The following is a 15,233-nucleotide window of genomic DNA, read 5'->3' as shown; positions in this document are numbered from 1 at the left end:
AAACTCACGAGTTAGACACATTACAATATGGTAACAATTTAAAAATTACCTATTTGCCAGAATGCTACCAGATAATAATAATAATAATAATAATAAACCACTTTTATATAGCACAACACACACTTAAGCCATGTTGTGCTGAGAAAAAGAGTCCTGACAGAGCATGTTTTGACATGCCTCAAAATAAAAGGAAAAAATTAACTTGGGAGGCAGACTATTTGATAGAGAAGGCAGGAGAAGACTGAAAGGCATGATGACTATGAGACTATGAGGCTACAGTAATAAGAAGAGCACAGGTGATGATGTAGGGTTTACCTGTAGAGGGGGGAATGCTATGGATGCATTTGACAGAACAAGAACTTTGAAAATTGATGCACAATTTAACACAAAATCAGAACAAATTGTGAGTAAAATTAATTATAGACCCTCCTACTATCTTCATTAAAAAACATCAATAATCTTGATGGGAAAGTACCTAGTACTGTATGCAAACGGGTAATTTTCGGTTGTTTTCACTATTTTACACAATCGTTACAGCTTTATATCATCAAACTGGTAGGTATTCAGATTTACAAACAATCTTTGCGATGAGTGTTTTCCCTATCAATGTGATATTGCCTTCTACGCTTCTGTATCAAATAAAGCTTATAAAAGGTTAAACATCAAGGTCCACGGATCACTTACTTGCTACTTTCTCTGTTCTGATTGTCACCTCAGCGGCCTCATTTTCAATCTCTCCGTGTACGGTGAACATTTCGATGAAGTACATGGTGTCACTCTCCAATTGGTCAAAAGCCACCTCTGTTGCTTCTGAACCCAAGGCTTTTTCGGCTACTTTCTTCTTCTCGGCCAGATTCATTGCTTCATCGTCTTTCTGCTTTGTTGTTTCTTCTGTCTCCTGTTTATCTCCATCTTCTCCTCCTTCATCATCCTTGGAATCAGTTTGAGATGCAGCCGATACTTTGTAACAGACCACCTTGTAGCCGTTAAAATCCAATGGAGGCGTAGACCAAGTGATCACAATCTCCTTGTCTGTAGCTTTCTGCTCCGTGGACAGGATAGGAGGAGGCTCTAGAAATGATGTAAAATTATGGCAAAATAAATATCATACTGAACAAAAAAGTTAAAACCTAGTGGTCAACGATATGGTGGGTTTTCAGTTACATCGAACACCCGTATGTGAGCTGACAATACATCAGTCTTCTGCTATATATACACAGTACCCTACATTTCAGTCCTACCAGCTGTTACTTTTCAAAAAAGTAAAGCAGATTTAGAATTTGCCTTTCTTGGCCATTCGTACTGTTTCTCAAACCAAGAATGATGATAACCGCTGCATGATCCTCTCTTAACCAGCTTTACATGTGTTAAAAATGCTTACCAATCTGAGAAAAGTGTTGCTTACTCGTAAATACAACACTCTGATGTTCTCTCTACAAGTCCTTTTTTACAATTATCTGTTCTTGTAAGGTTGGTACAAATCCTTATACATGATAGTATCACATCAAAAGACCAGGCTGCAATTAAAAATTCTCTTCCCAGCTGAGGGGTCGGTGAAATCTGGTCCTGGTTCACAGCCTTTCAGTGGAACCTGGCATCAACTGAGTGTTACCATAGGCCATGTGGTATTTTCTAATCTAACACTTTAACAATTTAAACTACAGTATCATGTAGCAACAATTTAGCAATCGATTTATTTTTGCTGCAGTTTATGTCTGCTTTTAATAGAAAGCGTATTTGCGAGTGATTGGTTGACTGGCCTGGCACTACTAAGCATTAAACAATGGCTCCTGACGTATTTTCCTCAGGCATCAAGGGAGGTTCTTTGGTATCAGTTTTTTGCAGAGCGTTCAGTCTCCGGCCTTAAGTTTATTTTTTACCACTGTGAACATGACTTGAACTTGAGAAGAGATGCTATTATATGCATTTCATGTTTAAACCCCTTGTTAATGGAATGTTCTTGCAGTTAAGACTTTGTAGGGTAGACAGGGTAGCAAGAGAAGGTTCTGATTCCTGGTCTAGTTTGTTTCTTCTCAAACAAAAAGGTTTGTTTTTTAACATTCTCTTTTGTTGATACATGAGGCACACCTTTAAACAAACTTTTCAATGACACACTATGACCAATCTAGATCATTCAATATGTGCCAAGGCCCCCGAGAAGAAGTAAAATTATTAGTTTGTTTTCTTACACAGAGATATAGTTTTCAGCCAAGGGTAATAAATAGTATTAACACACAACAATGGAAAGATATCTTGAAACAAGAGAGAAACAAACACAGTATTCCAGGTAAGGTTACATGGGACAAATATAAATAAGAGGTTATGTAATAAGATGCAATGAGTATAATATACACAACAGAGGTAAACTATTTGCATATTCAGCAAAGACAAAATAATACAGAGCAGTAGCTACCAGATAGGAAAAGCAGCAGAGAAATAAACATCTCTAAAGAACAAGAAATATGTATAAACTACATCAAGCAGAAAGAAAGTAAATGCTAGCATTTCCTACAAATTTTCTGAATGAGATCCTGAATTGAAACAAATCAAAGAAGGACCAGCTATTGTTTTTATTTTCTTCCCCAGCCTCTAGTCACCCCCCTACCAACCCCCCTCCCCCCTCACAATATCATATGCACTCAAGTAAGTCAAGATGTGAAGGTAATACATTCCTTTAACTGTTCCAAATTGTATCAGAAACACCATCAGAAGTAATATCGCATTTAACATCTTTGCTCTTATTTCTCAATATTTACTGCAAAAATATCTTCATGAATAATTGGTAACGTTTCATTTGGTGACTTTTTTCAGAATGCATAAATTGGTTTGAAGATATATGTATTTGTAATCTGATGATTGCATGTTCTCATTAATATCACAAACCTAAAGAACAGCATACAGTTAATTCAAATCTATGTATTCTTGTTATAATGTTGCTTACATATTCACATTTTGTATATACAATTTGGCACCATTAATGGAACCAACAAGCCCAGCCATATTTGTCATAGCATTTTTTTTATGTGCAGTTCTCACGAAATACTTATTACATCACACCACATGTTATTACTATAATACATTGCATAACATATAAGGTGTCTCAGAACACACAACTTGTCTCCCATTACAGGTATTAACACACACTATATACTATAGATGGAATATATGTATACTATATATACACTTTATATACTATAAATATATGCCATATATACTATATTACATATATACTATATAATACACAAGACTTCCTCCTATACATGGTGTTTCTACTACTACTGTCTTATATATGTAAAGTAGCTTCATAATATTGAAGGTTAATCCAATAACTACTTGTATACTCCCTACCAGCCCATAGTGTAAAAGTAACTTTATCATAGTAACGTTTAACTTTTAATTTCCAAGTCTTCCTGAATATTATCATTTCTTTCTATTTTACACATGTTTATGTGTAAAGTATTTGTTTGATTCTTCTTGACACAATACAGAATTGTCTAATATGATATCATGTTCAAATTTAAATGGGGTGCTATTATGTCTCAAATCATGAACTGAATTATAACTTATAGCAACACCTAACATTAGATCCATGCATTGTACAAATTCCCTTTACTTAGTTCTTTTTCAGTCAACTTTTGCCTCAGACTAAAGCATTTTCCAAAGTACACATGAAAACATTTAAATTGCAGAGCCAACTGGACATAGTAGTATTAGAAATTAGATACTTGCAGACTGCCTAGTAATAGCCAATTGGAAGTGATTTATACCTGTTACCTAGACAAATTAAGCGATGTTATATGTTTTGATGGATGTTAAAAACTGGTGTTTTAAAATTTGCTGACACGTTGCCTTCCCTGAATAGTTGACAGGAGAAAAAATCAGCAATTGCTGTCATTTCATAAAGGGATCAACAGCAAATAGTATATAAAACACAAATATAAAGTTACAATTATCATCACTGACATGTTTTACCAAGCAAAACCGACAGTAAATTTCAAGAACAAAACAAAGGGATGACAAATCCTTATTAAAACAAACCAACCCAGATGATATACTGTGATCGATGGAACGAACGTAGCAGATTTCAGTGACTCTAAGAATCGTTACGTAGATTCCTGAGATATGTGTTAATAGTTTCTCCTGAGATATGTGTTAATAGTTTCTCCTGAGATATGTGTTAATAGTTTCACAAGGTTAGGTCATCCACAGAGGAGGAGTAACATCACAATAAGAAGACAAATGAAAGATGAAACAGAAGTAAGCGTTACTATAGAGAAGATACAGTATAATACTACTACTGCTCTACTACTACCGAGAGGATAAACTGCAAACACAAGAGAGACGTCGTGCACACCTCTACACCTGCACCACACATATGCAAAGAAGGGAAAGTAACTGTTATTCAAAGTTGAAGAAAACATGAAAAAGATCAAGTGCTATCTGGGACTACACATTAGCGAGCGAAGAAAGACTGGCCAAAAATTCCAAACACAATCTCACTTGATTTTGTCTTGGCTTGCAGGATGACCACGTCACTCTTCAGTTCCTCACAGAGAGAGGTTATCTCGACTCTGTATTCCGTCGAGTTCTTCAGGCCGCTGATCACGGTCTCCGTCTGGTAGGCGTCTACTATCGTCGTGAAAACCATCTCCTCCTCCTCGTAGCTCTTGACTGCCGGCTCCTTTTTGTTTTTCTGGGGGCTTGAGTTCTTCCCTTCGTCCGCTTCTGAACTGACCCCGCTATCCCCGTTCTCCTCTTTCTTCAAGCCTAACTCTGACGAAGATTCCACGGCATCTTCCTTCTCTGACGGATCCCTCGATGCTCCTCCTCTCGGCCCCTCCTCTTCCTCCTCCGCGGGTCGGTCCGTCTCCTTTCCTCCCTCTGCTTGGCCGTCGGTTCTAGATATATCCTTACTTGCGGCATTTTCAATTTGGTCGCCAGTGGGCACGAGGGAACCTTCTTTCTTATCCAACTTACCGATGTGAAAGCAGCTTATTTCATAGCCGGTGAGGTCATCATGGTCTGGTTTCTTCCATGATACTGTTATGGAGCTCCTTGTTGATATTATACATGCATCTTTAGCTTGGGGAAGCTCTATCAAATGAAAAGAATCATAATACATCAACTTAAACCGTCAATAAACCAGTCAATCGAAAAAAAGGCCAAAATTGTCCACTTCAACATCAGGGTCATGAAAAAAGAAATTATATACATTTGTTTATTTACTTTTTCAATCTCAAGTTGGTACAACTGTTTGTATAAAATCCAGACACTTTTGATGCATCAATTTGAAAAGTACTCAACAACCATATTAAGTTACCCACAATTCAGTGTTGTTTCAGTCCCTGGTCTATGACCTTAAATTTGCAAGTGCTCTACAATACACTGAACCGAAAGGTTGGTGATAGTGTTAGCTCACTTAATTCCTTTTATAATATCAAAAGCAACTTTAATTTCAAAGATATGAACATCTTGTTACTATACATGAACATCCCATTCATGCTATTAACTTAAATCTTGTAAACATCAGTTTCCTGTTAGCATTTCCCATCAATGCTTAATTCACTTTTAACTGGTGTTACAATACTGCTCTTCATGAATTAAAAGATCAGACAGTTAAAGGGGGGCAGCTAATGTTGATCTCTTATAAATATTAAATGCTGATAATTTTCTGCACCTTTAGGTCAAAACCACATCCTGTATGTCAAAGATATGAATTATTCAAATTTGGTGATATTTTGTGATTGCATCTGGCAACAACCGAGTGTGATTATAGCAATTCAGCTGAAAATGTTTTTCTTTATCTTAATTATATTTAACTCACTTAGTCAACGAGGAAAAATAATATTGCTACAAAAAGTTGCATTTTGATGACATTCTACATACAGAGAACACTGACAACTAAGGAAGCATTTCAAATGCGTTCAGGTTTCAAGAATAAATCAAGGAGAATATTATAATTAGGAAATTAAAGTTTCAGAAGCACATTTGCTGACATCACAAACCACCTACACTAATCAACTCTGGGGAAGAATCGATGGTTTAGCCAGTCAAAAATTGCTTCTATCCAATCAACCTTAACTTGAGTTAGGGACAAGATATTGAGATATGGTTTTCAACAAACAGTATGGTATATTTTTCTTTTCCATACTGAGATGATTTTGGTGGTGTCCCCCCCACCATTTTCAACCTCCACCCCCTCCCCAAATAGTAGTGAATAACATAAGCTTGTTAGTAGATGAGATTATAAATCCTAGTTTATAGTCTAAATATTTGGCTTCAATGGTCCTAGAGCACCCTCTGTATATTTCTCTGAAGGTTACCTTATGTTATTACATGCACAACCTTGGACATTGGGGATTCCTGCTATTGACAGATTAAGCTAAGAGAGGTAAGCAAATTTTTATTCTTCCTGTGTCAAATTAATCTGTAAGCATAAAACGTAGTCCCAGGATGTACGCAACATATTACACGATGATGAAAGTAACGTATTCAAAAGTGAACATACTCTTTGTGCAAACCATGGTTACACTTTGGCTACATCCGTCGCTCTTCTGATTCCGACTGATAGTGAATACTTCAATCTCGTAGACATCGTTCTCCTTCAGGTCATCAAACATTACAGAGGTCTCCTCCAGAGGAAGTTCTTTGGTGGTAATAGCTGAGGAGGTGTCAGTTGAGCTCTGGGAGGAGCAAGTAGCCACAAACCCAGTACATCCACCAACAGCTGGTGGCTTCCAGGCAACATTGATGCTAGTCTGGGCTACACTGGCCGTCAAATCTTGGACCTTTTCTGGCTCTAAAACAATAACAGATGTGGTGACATCAGGAATGCTAAATAATTATGCTTTTAATTAGATTAAACCATGTGTGTGCTAGTTGAAGAGCAACTACTGTATAACATTTGAAGTTTTGAAACATGGTTTTGATATGACATTATGTTTAACAGTTATGAGCTCAGCTATAATTCAAGGTTTCACCTTCAGAGGTGATCATTTCCAGTCCATTAATTACAATAAGCTATTTTTAGACTTGTAGGTTCCATTAAAATTGAAAGAGACTTAATTCTTTTCTCTGAGGAGAAAAAAGTGTCTATGGTGTTAATACCTTCCAATACCTCCCCACCCACCCCAATCTGGTGAGGCATTTCTTGCATTCAAATTACTACCACAGATTTAAAAAGGGCCTCTTATATGTAATATGTCCCAGTAATCAGCATTTTACAGACTCTTTGTAGTTTTAATCAACCAGGGTTTAACCAATAGTAAACAGGTTTTAAAGTGGCTTGTTACATTGTCGATATCTTCCATCACACAACTACATGTGCACAACGTTGTTTGTCATAATATTTTTATCTTTCAACTTATCAGGACTCAAGAATCTCTAAAGTCTGCAGATAATATCAGTACAGATGTCTCAAAGCCTACTACTTCCATGCATATAGCATCAATCTTAATCTGAGAAGCAGCAAGGAGGTTGACTCCTAGGGTAATATATGGAAGATTAATGCTTACTAGCATCAATTGGCAGAAAGTCACTAATTGTTTGTTTCATTTCAGTGACTTCAGCTTCTTGAAACAAAAACTATTTTTTTATATCGGCTTACTTGTGCTCTGTTCAATGGTGTGCACCTCCCCTGTCTCTTCCTGGCTCTTCGTACAGAGAGAGATGAGGTAGACCTGACCGGCTATAAGACCACCGATCTCTACCTCTTCCTTATCTGCCTTGACAGACATCTCCTTCATCTCAGTAACTTCCTTCTCCTCCGCCTCCTCCTTCTCCTCCCTTGTTTCCTTTTCTTCTTCCTTGGGATCTTTACCCTCATCTCCTTCATCTGCTCCCTTCCCTTCTTCGGTACCCCTTTCCCCTTTCGTTACCATCGGGACGGAGATAGGTTTGTACCCTACCAGATACCCAGACAGGTCTCCAGTAGGTCTTTCCCATTTCAGTGTTAGGGATTCTGTCTTGATGCTGCTTACCTGAATATTGGTAGGGAGTTGAGGTTCTGACGAGAACAAAAAGGGGTAAAGTAAAACTCAAGGTAACAACAGAGTACTAGTATGTACCTATATAGATGAGGATGTATCCCCTGCCTCCGCACCCTGCCCCCCCCCCAAGAAAAAGAAGTATGTTCTTACGTAGAGTGGAGAAAGGCTGTGGAACCACAAGCTATGAAGCTAAACATACTGTACAGAACTACTGATAAGCCAGCCATAGGATAAGTGGATGATTATACTTACAAAGCAATCCATTGTTTTCTGTAGTCTACCAAATTGCAAACAATCCTAAATAAGCTGCTGATTTGGGTAATAAGATGGTGTCATCCACCATGAAGGTACAGTTAATCAGCATTTTGCTACCACTATAAACTTTGACAGAGTGACATTCTAATAGAACTGACATCACTCGATTAATAAAACTATACCGATGATACAATAATTGATTGCAATCAATACAATCTTAACATCTGAGGACACTCAATGGATATTGCAATCAATACAATCTTAACATATGAGGACACTACACAGATATTGCAATCAATACAATCTTAACATCTGAGGACACTAAACGGATATTGCAATCAATACAATCTTAACATATGAGGACACTACACGGATATTGCAATCAATACAATCTTAACATCTGAGGACACTACACGGATATTGCAATCAATACAATCTTAACATCTGAGGACACTCAAATGGATATTTCAATCAATACAATCTTACCATGTGAGGACACTAAATGGATATTGCAATAAATACAATGTTAACATCTGAGGACACTAAACAGATATTGCAATCAATACAATCTTACCATGTGAGGACACTAAATGGATATTGATTACTAAGACTGATGTTATTTATCATGTAATCTCAGTTCCTCATCTCACCTTCACTCTTGAGTTGAATTCAAATCGCAACCTCTACCTGAGAGGAATTTTCCAAATGCAATATGGTGCTTCAAAGACGGGCATTAATGTCTCCATATATCTTATCATTAAATACAGATCATTTCATAAGCACACTACATCCACAGTCAAAGCAATACCTCTCACTGTGACATTTGGCTGTCAAATCTTTAAAATGTTCAAAATATCACGGATGGCTAAATCCATATTTTGGATGCTCCAATTGGAAGCATTATACCACTGACCTCTAATCTCTTAAATAACAGATGAATACATTTTCTACAATTACTCATTCTGTCAACCTTACTTGTTCTTTGTGTCAGGATTAATTTCCTGCTACTGTGATCCTCATAGAGGGCGCTAATCTCACAACAATATTCCCGTCCAGCTACGAGATACTGAATGTTTGCCTCCGTTGTATCTGGTTCATTTATTTTGATGTCGGTCACTGCACCTCCAGGAACAGAGTAAGAGACCAAATATCCGATCAAATCTTCTCCAGTGGGTTTTTCCCAGGTGAGTTGGATGGTACTATTGGTGGAGGTAGCAGATAGGTTGTAGACTTGGCTGGTCTGAGATGCTGTTTGCATGGTGGAGGAGGAGAAGAAGAAGAAGAAGAAGAAAGAAGGGTGATGCTTGGACAACGAGTCATAAGTGGTCAACTTTATTCCAACATCATACATAGATCACACACATCAAGCAGTAGCTTGCATAGACATTAACACAACTCAAAGTGAAAGATTTCGCAGCTCTTCAAACTTAATTGGTGATTTGAAGAATGAGTTGCTTTTTATGACACAGGCTCGGTCCTATGCTACATACTGATTACAAACTACATGATTTCAATAACCTGGAAGTAGTGTCTTGTATCGATTATGATCAATTTCATCTTCAGTTTGATAGCAAAATCCCCTAAAAGAAAAAGTAGTTTAGCAACATGACTGGTAGACTGTTTATGCAAATAATGAAAAGGAAAAAAATTCAATAAAACCGCCCGTCGCTACTACCTATCGAATGACTTAGTGAGGCCATCGGATTGACCGTCTGACACCCCCGGCTTCGGCCGGGGGTGCCAGAGGCGAGGCGTGACGAGAAGACGGTCAAATTTGATCATTTAGAGGAAGTAAAAGTCGTAACAAGGTTTCCGTAGGTGAACCTGCGAAAGGATCATTAACAGAACCCTTCCCCTCCGTCATCGGAGAGGAAATGTCAGGAAAGCCGTCAGAGACACGGAGAGAGCAATTACTATACATACGGTTAAAACTTAAAGGGAAAAATTAGTCAACACAATTTTTAGAATCATATAAAAACCATTGAGGTACTCTATAATCTATATCTGGTGAATAAAAGCCAAAACCATCAAGATGTTTTCGACTGATCCACTTAATATTAATATCCTATAGGTTTGGTGGCTTACTTGTTGAAACTGGTCACTAAATATAGACAACTGCTATTTACTGCTGATAATGTGGGTACAGGTTTAGACACTGAGAGATGATCTCTACTATAGCTATAGTATTCTGTACATAGAAGCATATTGAATGGGACATTATGCTTTCAAGGATAGAACACAAAACTGGCAGAACCAATAACCAGACTGTATTCTGTACATAGAAGCATATTGAATGGGACATTATGCTTTCAAGGATAGAACACAATACCTGCACAACCAAGAACCATACTGTATTCTGTACATAGAAGCATATTGGATGGGACATTGTGCTTTCAAGGATAGAACACAAAACCTGCAGAACCAACAACCATCCTGTATTCTGTACATACAAGCATGTTGAATGGGACATTATGCTTTCAAGGATACAACACAAAACCTACACAACCAAGAACTATACTGTATTCTGTACATAGAAGCATATTGAATGGGACATTATGCTTTCAACGAAAGAACACAAAACCTGCACAACCAAGAACCATACTGTATTCTGTACATAGAAGCATATTGAATGGGACATTATGCTTTCAAGGATAGAACACAAAACCTGCACAACCAAGAACAGTACTGTATTCTGTACATAGAAGCATATTGAATGGGACATTATGTTTTCAAGGATAGAACACAAAACCTGCACAACCAACAACCATCCTGTATTCTGTACATAGAAGCATGTTGAATGGGACATTATGCTTTCAAGGACAGAACACAAAACCTGCACAACCAACAACCATCCTGTATTCTGTACATAGAAGCATATTGAATGGGACATTATGCTTTCAAGGATAGAACACAAAACCTGCACAACCAAGAACCATACTGTATTGTATGTACATAGAAGCATATTGAATGGGACATTATGCTTTCATGGATAGTACACAAAACCTGCACTACGAAGAACCATACTGTATTCTGTACATAGAAGCATACTGAATGGGACATTATGCTTTCAAGGATAGAACACAAAACCTACACAATCAAGAACCATACTGTATTCTGTACATAGAAGCATATTGAATGGGACATTATGCTTTCAAGGATAGTATACAAAACCTGCACTACCAAGAACCATACTGTATTCTGTACATAGAAGCATGTTGAATGGGACATTATGCTTTCAAGGATAGAACACAAAACCTGAACAAACAAGAACCAGACTTGAAAGAACTTGAAAGATAGGAATTACTTGTGAGATGAATGAAGATTGAAAATTCAAAATTCACAATAACTTGTGAAGCCATCATAGGGGGAAAATGTTATTCAGCTTTAGGGGTAGGTGATGTATTTCTTTGATTGCAAAAACAAACAACAATGCCCCATGATAAATTCCATGAGGCTTAATTTAGCAGAGTGAGTCAGACAGGACCCTCCCGCAAATCATCTTCAACAAGGTAACTTGCATGCGTACCTTCTATGGAAACACTAGACAGAGCTTCACATCTGAAAACTGTATCAAATACTATGGACAATACATGTTCATTCCAAATGTTCTCAATGGAAGTTTGGTTCTGGTATTTGTACTTTACCTCACAACAAAGCCTCATAGGATGTCAGTGACCCATTGTTGAATATTTGTAGTTCAGACTCTCATCAAAATCATTTAAACTCTACATCAAATGACTGTATCAGAACTCAGCCGAACTGCTAACTTGTCAGGAACAAGTACTACTTATAATTCTAGACCACGGTATGTTCTTCTTGGTAATACAGTAAATATAGGTGAATATATGTAATACATGTGTAATATATGTGTAAATTATGTAATACATGTATGTGTAATACAGTTAATATATTTGTAATATATGTAATACATGTAATACACATGTCATATATGTAATACATGTAATATATGTGTAATAAATGTATGTGTAATACATGTAATACACATGTCATATGTAATACATGTAAAATATGTGTAATACATGTATGTGTAATATGTAATACATGTGTAATATATGTAATAGATGTATGTGTGATACAGTGAATATGTGTCTATATGTAATATATGTGTAATTTACATGTAAGTATGTGTAATATATGTAAAACATGTGTAAAATATGTAATACATGTATGTGTAATACAGTTAATATATGTGTTATATATGTAATACATGTAATATACATGTAAGATATGTAATAATACATGTAATATACATGAGGATCGAAGAATGTTAAATGTGTTCTCAGTTGTGACTTCTCCCTGGTGCATGTGCTGAGAAGGCAAACATTTGCATGATGTGTAATGGAGATCTTTATAATGTGGAAGACGAGTGCAAGGAAAGTGAGCAAGCATCAAGAACAAATGAAATTGAAAAGATGGGCAGAGGAGCAACCTGTACCAGTAGAGATGAAAAAAAAGAAAACTAAATATACCAGTCCAATTATTTGGTCAATAGAGAAATATTCAAGAAAAGAGCTCAGATAAACAGTTTTCCAGCTGTTTATTAAAATTACAAACAAAGTATGTTAGTACAAGCACACAATGTGGTGTTTTTATCCTGGTCCATATCCCTTGACTCACGGATTGCTGTGGTGACTCCAATACCCTCACTAATAGCACCATCTTCATACAATGTGTACACTTTAACATCATATACTGATGTTGCCGCTGAATCAATTTCTTTCACTTCCAGAAGTTCACAAGTCGCATCTTCCACAACTTTTTCCACAAGGGTGTCTTCTCCTCCACTCAAAGGTTGATATATGACCTTGTAACCTTTGACCTTTCCAAGGTCCTCTGGTCTTTTCCAGGTCACCAGTAAAGCATTTTCTTTCACCAGAGCTTGCAAATCTGTCACTGGTTTTAGAAGAGCTGCAGCTTCTAATGAGAGAAAGAGATCATTTCCATTTTAATAGGAACAGTCCAACTGGTAATAACAATTTGCTCTCTTCAACAAGCGATACAACTTTCTGACAATACACTGGAACACTGGCAAGTCAACAAACACAACCATACATTTCTGTTATCAAAGAACAAAATAGGATGTGAGCAGATCAGTGCCACATAACACAAATTGCTAGACATAAATCAATTAGGAGAGGATACACAATGTTGAATAGAAATGGCTAACAACTTTAGATAGGCAAAAAAATATTACCAAAACTGTTTTAGAACACAACATTTGGTTAATTCATACCTATATTTCAATTTTTTTGTGGGTGATTCGGTTGACAATGGCAATTGTGGAACTAGTTTATTCCTCAGAGATCAAGGAAGACAAATGAAATACACACCACCCCATCCATCCTCCCTCCCCCACCCCCACATCCTACCTTTCTCATAAACACATAAAATTTCCTCACACACTCACCATCTTCAGCAGTTGTGGCTAGAATAACAGACGATTGACTGGCCTCTTGACCATACAAAGCAAACACTTCGATATGATACGTCACTTCTTTTTCTAGATCTTTCAGAATAGCTGAGCAGGTATCAGGTTCAGATATCAACAATTCCATCTTTTCAGCTCTCTGCACCGTCTTATCAGATGGTCCATCATTTTTTCCTTTTCCTGTCTCTTTTTCCTCCAGATTCTCCCTATCTACTCCATTCTTGGCAGATTCTGCCACATCTTCCTTCTCTTCTCTGTCATTACCAGATTTCACTGGCCTCTTTTCATTTTCATCTCCAGATGTTTTATTTTCTCCTTCACTACCTTGTCCATTATCTTCTTTCTGGTCCTCTTTATTCACTATTTTATCTATCTGATTATCCTCTATATCTTTTTCTTCGCTTCCATCTTCCTTTATTGTCTTGCTTTTGCTATCCTCATTTTCACTACTGATGTCACCTTCCTTGTTCTTTTCAAAGTTCTCTCCTTCAACGGTACCAATCTTTGGTTCAGTCTCCCCTTCTTGCTTCCCTTCTCCATCTTCTTCTTCTATCTTTTCCTTCTCTTTATCAATCTCGTTTAAATTTCCCTCTTCCTTCTCTGGGCCTGTGTCCTCTTCTGTTGCTCGTTCCACGTTTTCCTCGTCTTTCTTAGTTCCACCTGCCTCATCCTCTTTCGACTGCGACTTCTTACCAACAGTTCCCAAGGTCTCAGATTTCTCATTCCCTTTCTCTCTAGTTTCATCCTTTCCATCTCTGGTCCTACTTTCCTCTGCCTCTTCCTCATCTTTCTTACTTTCACTTTGTTCTTTATTTTGACTCTCTGCTGCTGCCTGTAACTTATTATTCTCTGCTGTCTCTTTATCATCTTTCTCTAAGGCCTCTTGATTTTCTCCAGACGATTGTTTGTAATATACAATCTTGTAACCAGTCACTGATGAGGATGATGATGATGGCTTTGACCAGGTCACTTTGATCTTATTCAACGATGGAGACACCTTCAAATTGTCCACTGGTTGAATGCCTGCCACAATTGACTTTTCTAATAACAAATGAAATACAAAAAAATTAATCAATAACAATGTATACTTGACTGTTGTTTCATATGATTTGAGTCACACTTTTTGATACACATCAGTTCTTGTGTAGGACAATACTATTGAATGATGTAATCATACAATCTATAATTACATAACACATACCCAGTTAATTAGTCAAAGCGACATAAATAGATCACCATCAATGATTGATGGAAGTAATGATGACTAATAGTATATATTACATAAAAAAAAAAACAAATAAAGAAATACATTCCATGTTGTTTTTTTTTCGAAATGTGTTAACATGAAGCTAACTTGTTTGTGTTTTTGTTGAACAACTTTTGCTTTTAGAGGCCATATTGACTTAGATTGAATCGTGTGACCTGGAGCAGAGAAATTATCTGTACACTTAAAAGACTACCTAATAACAGCCTAATAATTTAATTAAATCCACTTATCCAATGTTTGTGAATTTATGCACCCATAACAATTTTCTCTCAAT

At 36.9% G+C, this 15,233-nt stretch overlaps 1 protein-coding gene across 4 annotated transcripts in view; it reads right to left on the bottom strand.

Annotated features, from left to right (window-relative positions):
- The window catches only part of LOC139974565 (uncharacterized), a 135,385-nt gene that overhangs the window by 13,647 nt on the left and 106,505 nt on the right, over positions 1-15,233 (bottom strand). For 3 of the 4 annotated variants that reach the window (XM_071981794.1, XM_071981795.1, XM_071981797.1), the window contains 7 exons: positions 13,672-14,733; positions 12,882-13,181; positions 9,219-9,491; positions 7,607-8,005; positions 6,509-6,799; positions 4,501-5,094; positions 685-1,071 (listed from right to left, as the gene is read on the bottom strand). In XM_071981794.1, the coding sequence (XP_071837895.1) occupies positions 685-1,071; positions 4,501-5,094; positions 6,509-6,799; positions 7,607-8,005; positions 9,219-9,491; positions 12,882-13,181; positions 13,672-14,733 (3,306 nt within the window). The remainder of the gene's footprint in view (positions 1-684; positions 1,072-4,500; positions 5,095-6,508; positions 6,800-7,606; positions 8,006-9,218; positions 9,492-12,881; positions 13,182-13,671; positions 14,734-15,233) is intronic. The other variant, XM_071981798.1, reaches the window with a different exon arrangement.

The sequence above is a fragment of the Apostichopus japonicus genome, chromosome 9 (assembly GCF_037975245.1).
Source record: "Apostichopus japonicus isolate 1M-3 chromosome 9, ASM3797524v1, whole genome shotgun sequence".
Taxonomy (NCBI): Eukaryota; Metazoa; Echinodermata; class Holothuroidea; order Aspidochirotida; family Stichopodidae; genus Apostichopus; species Apostichopus japonicus.
This window is presented reverse-complemented; position numbering and strand designations above follow the sequence as displayed.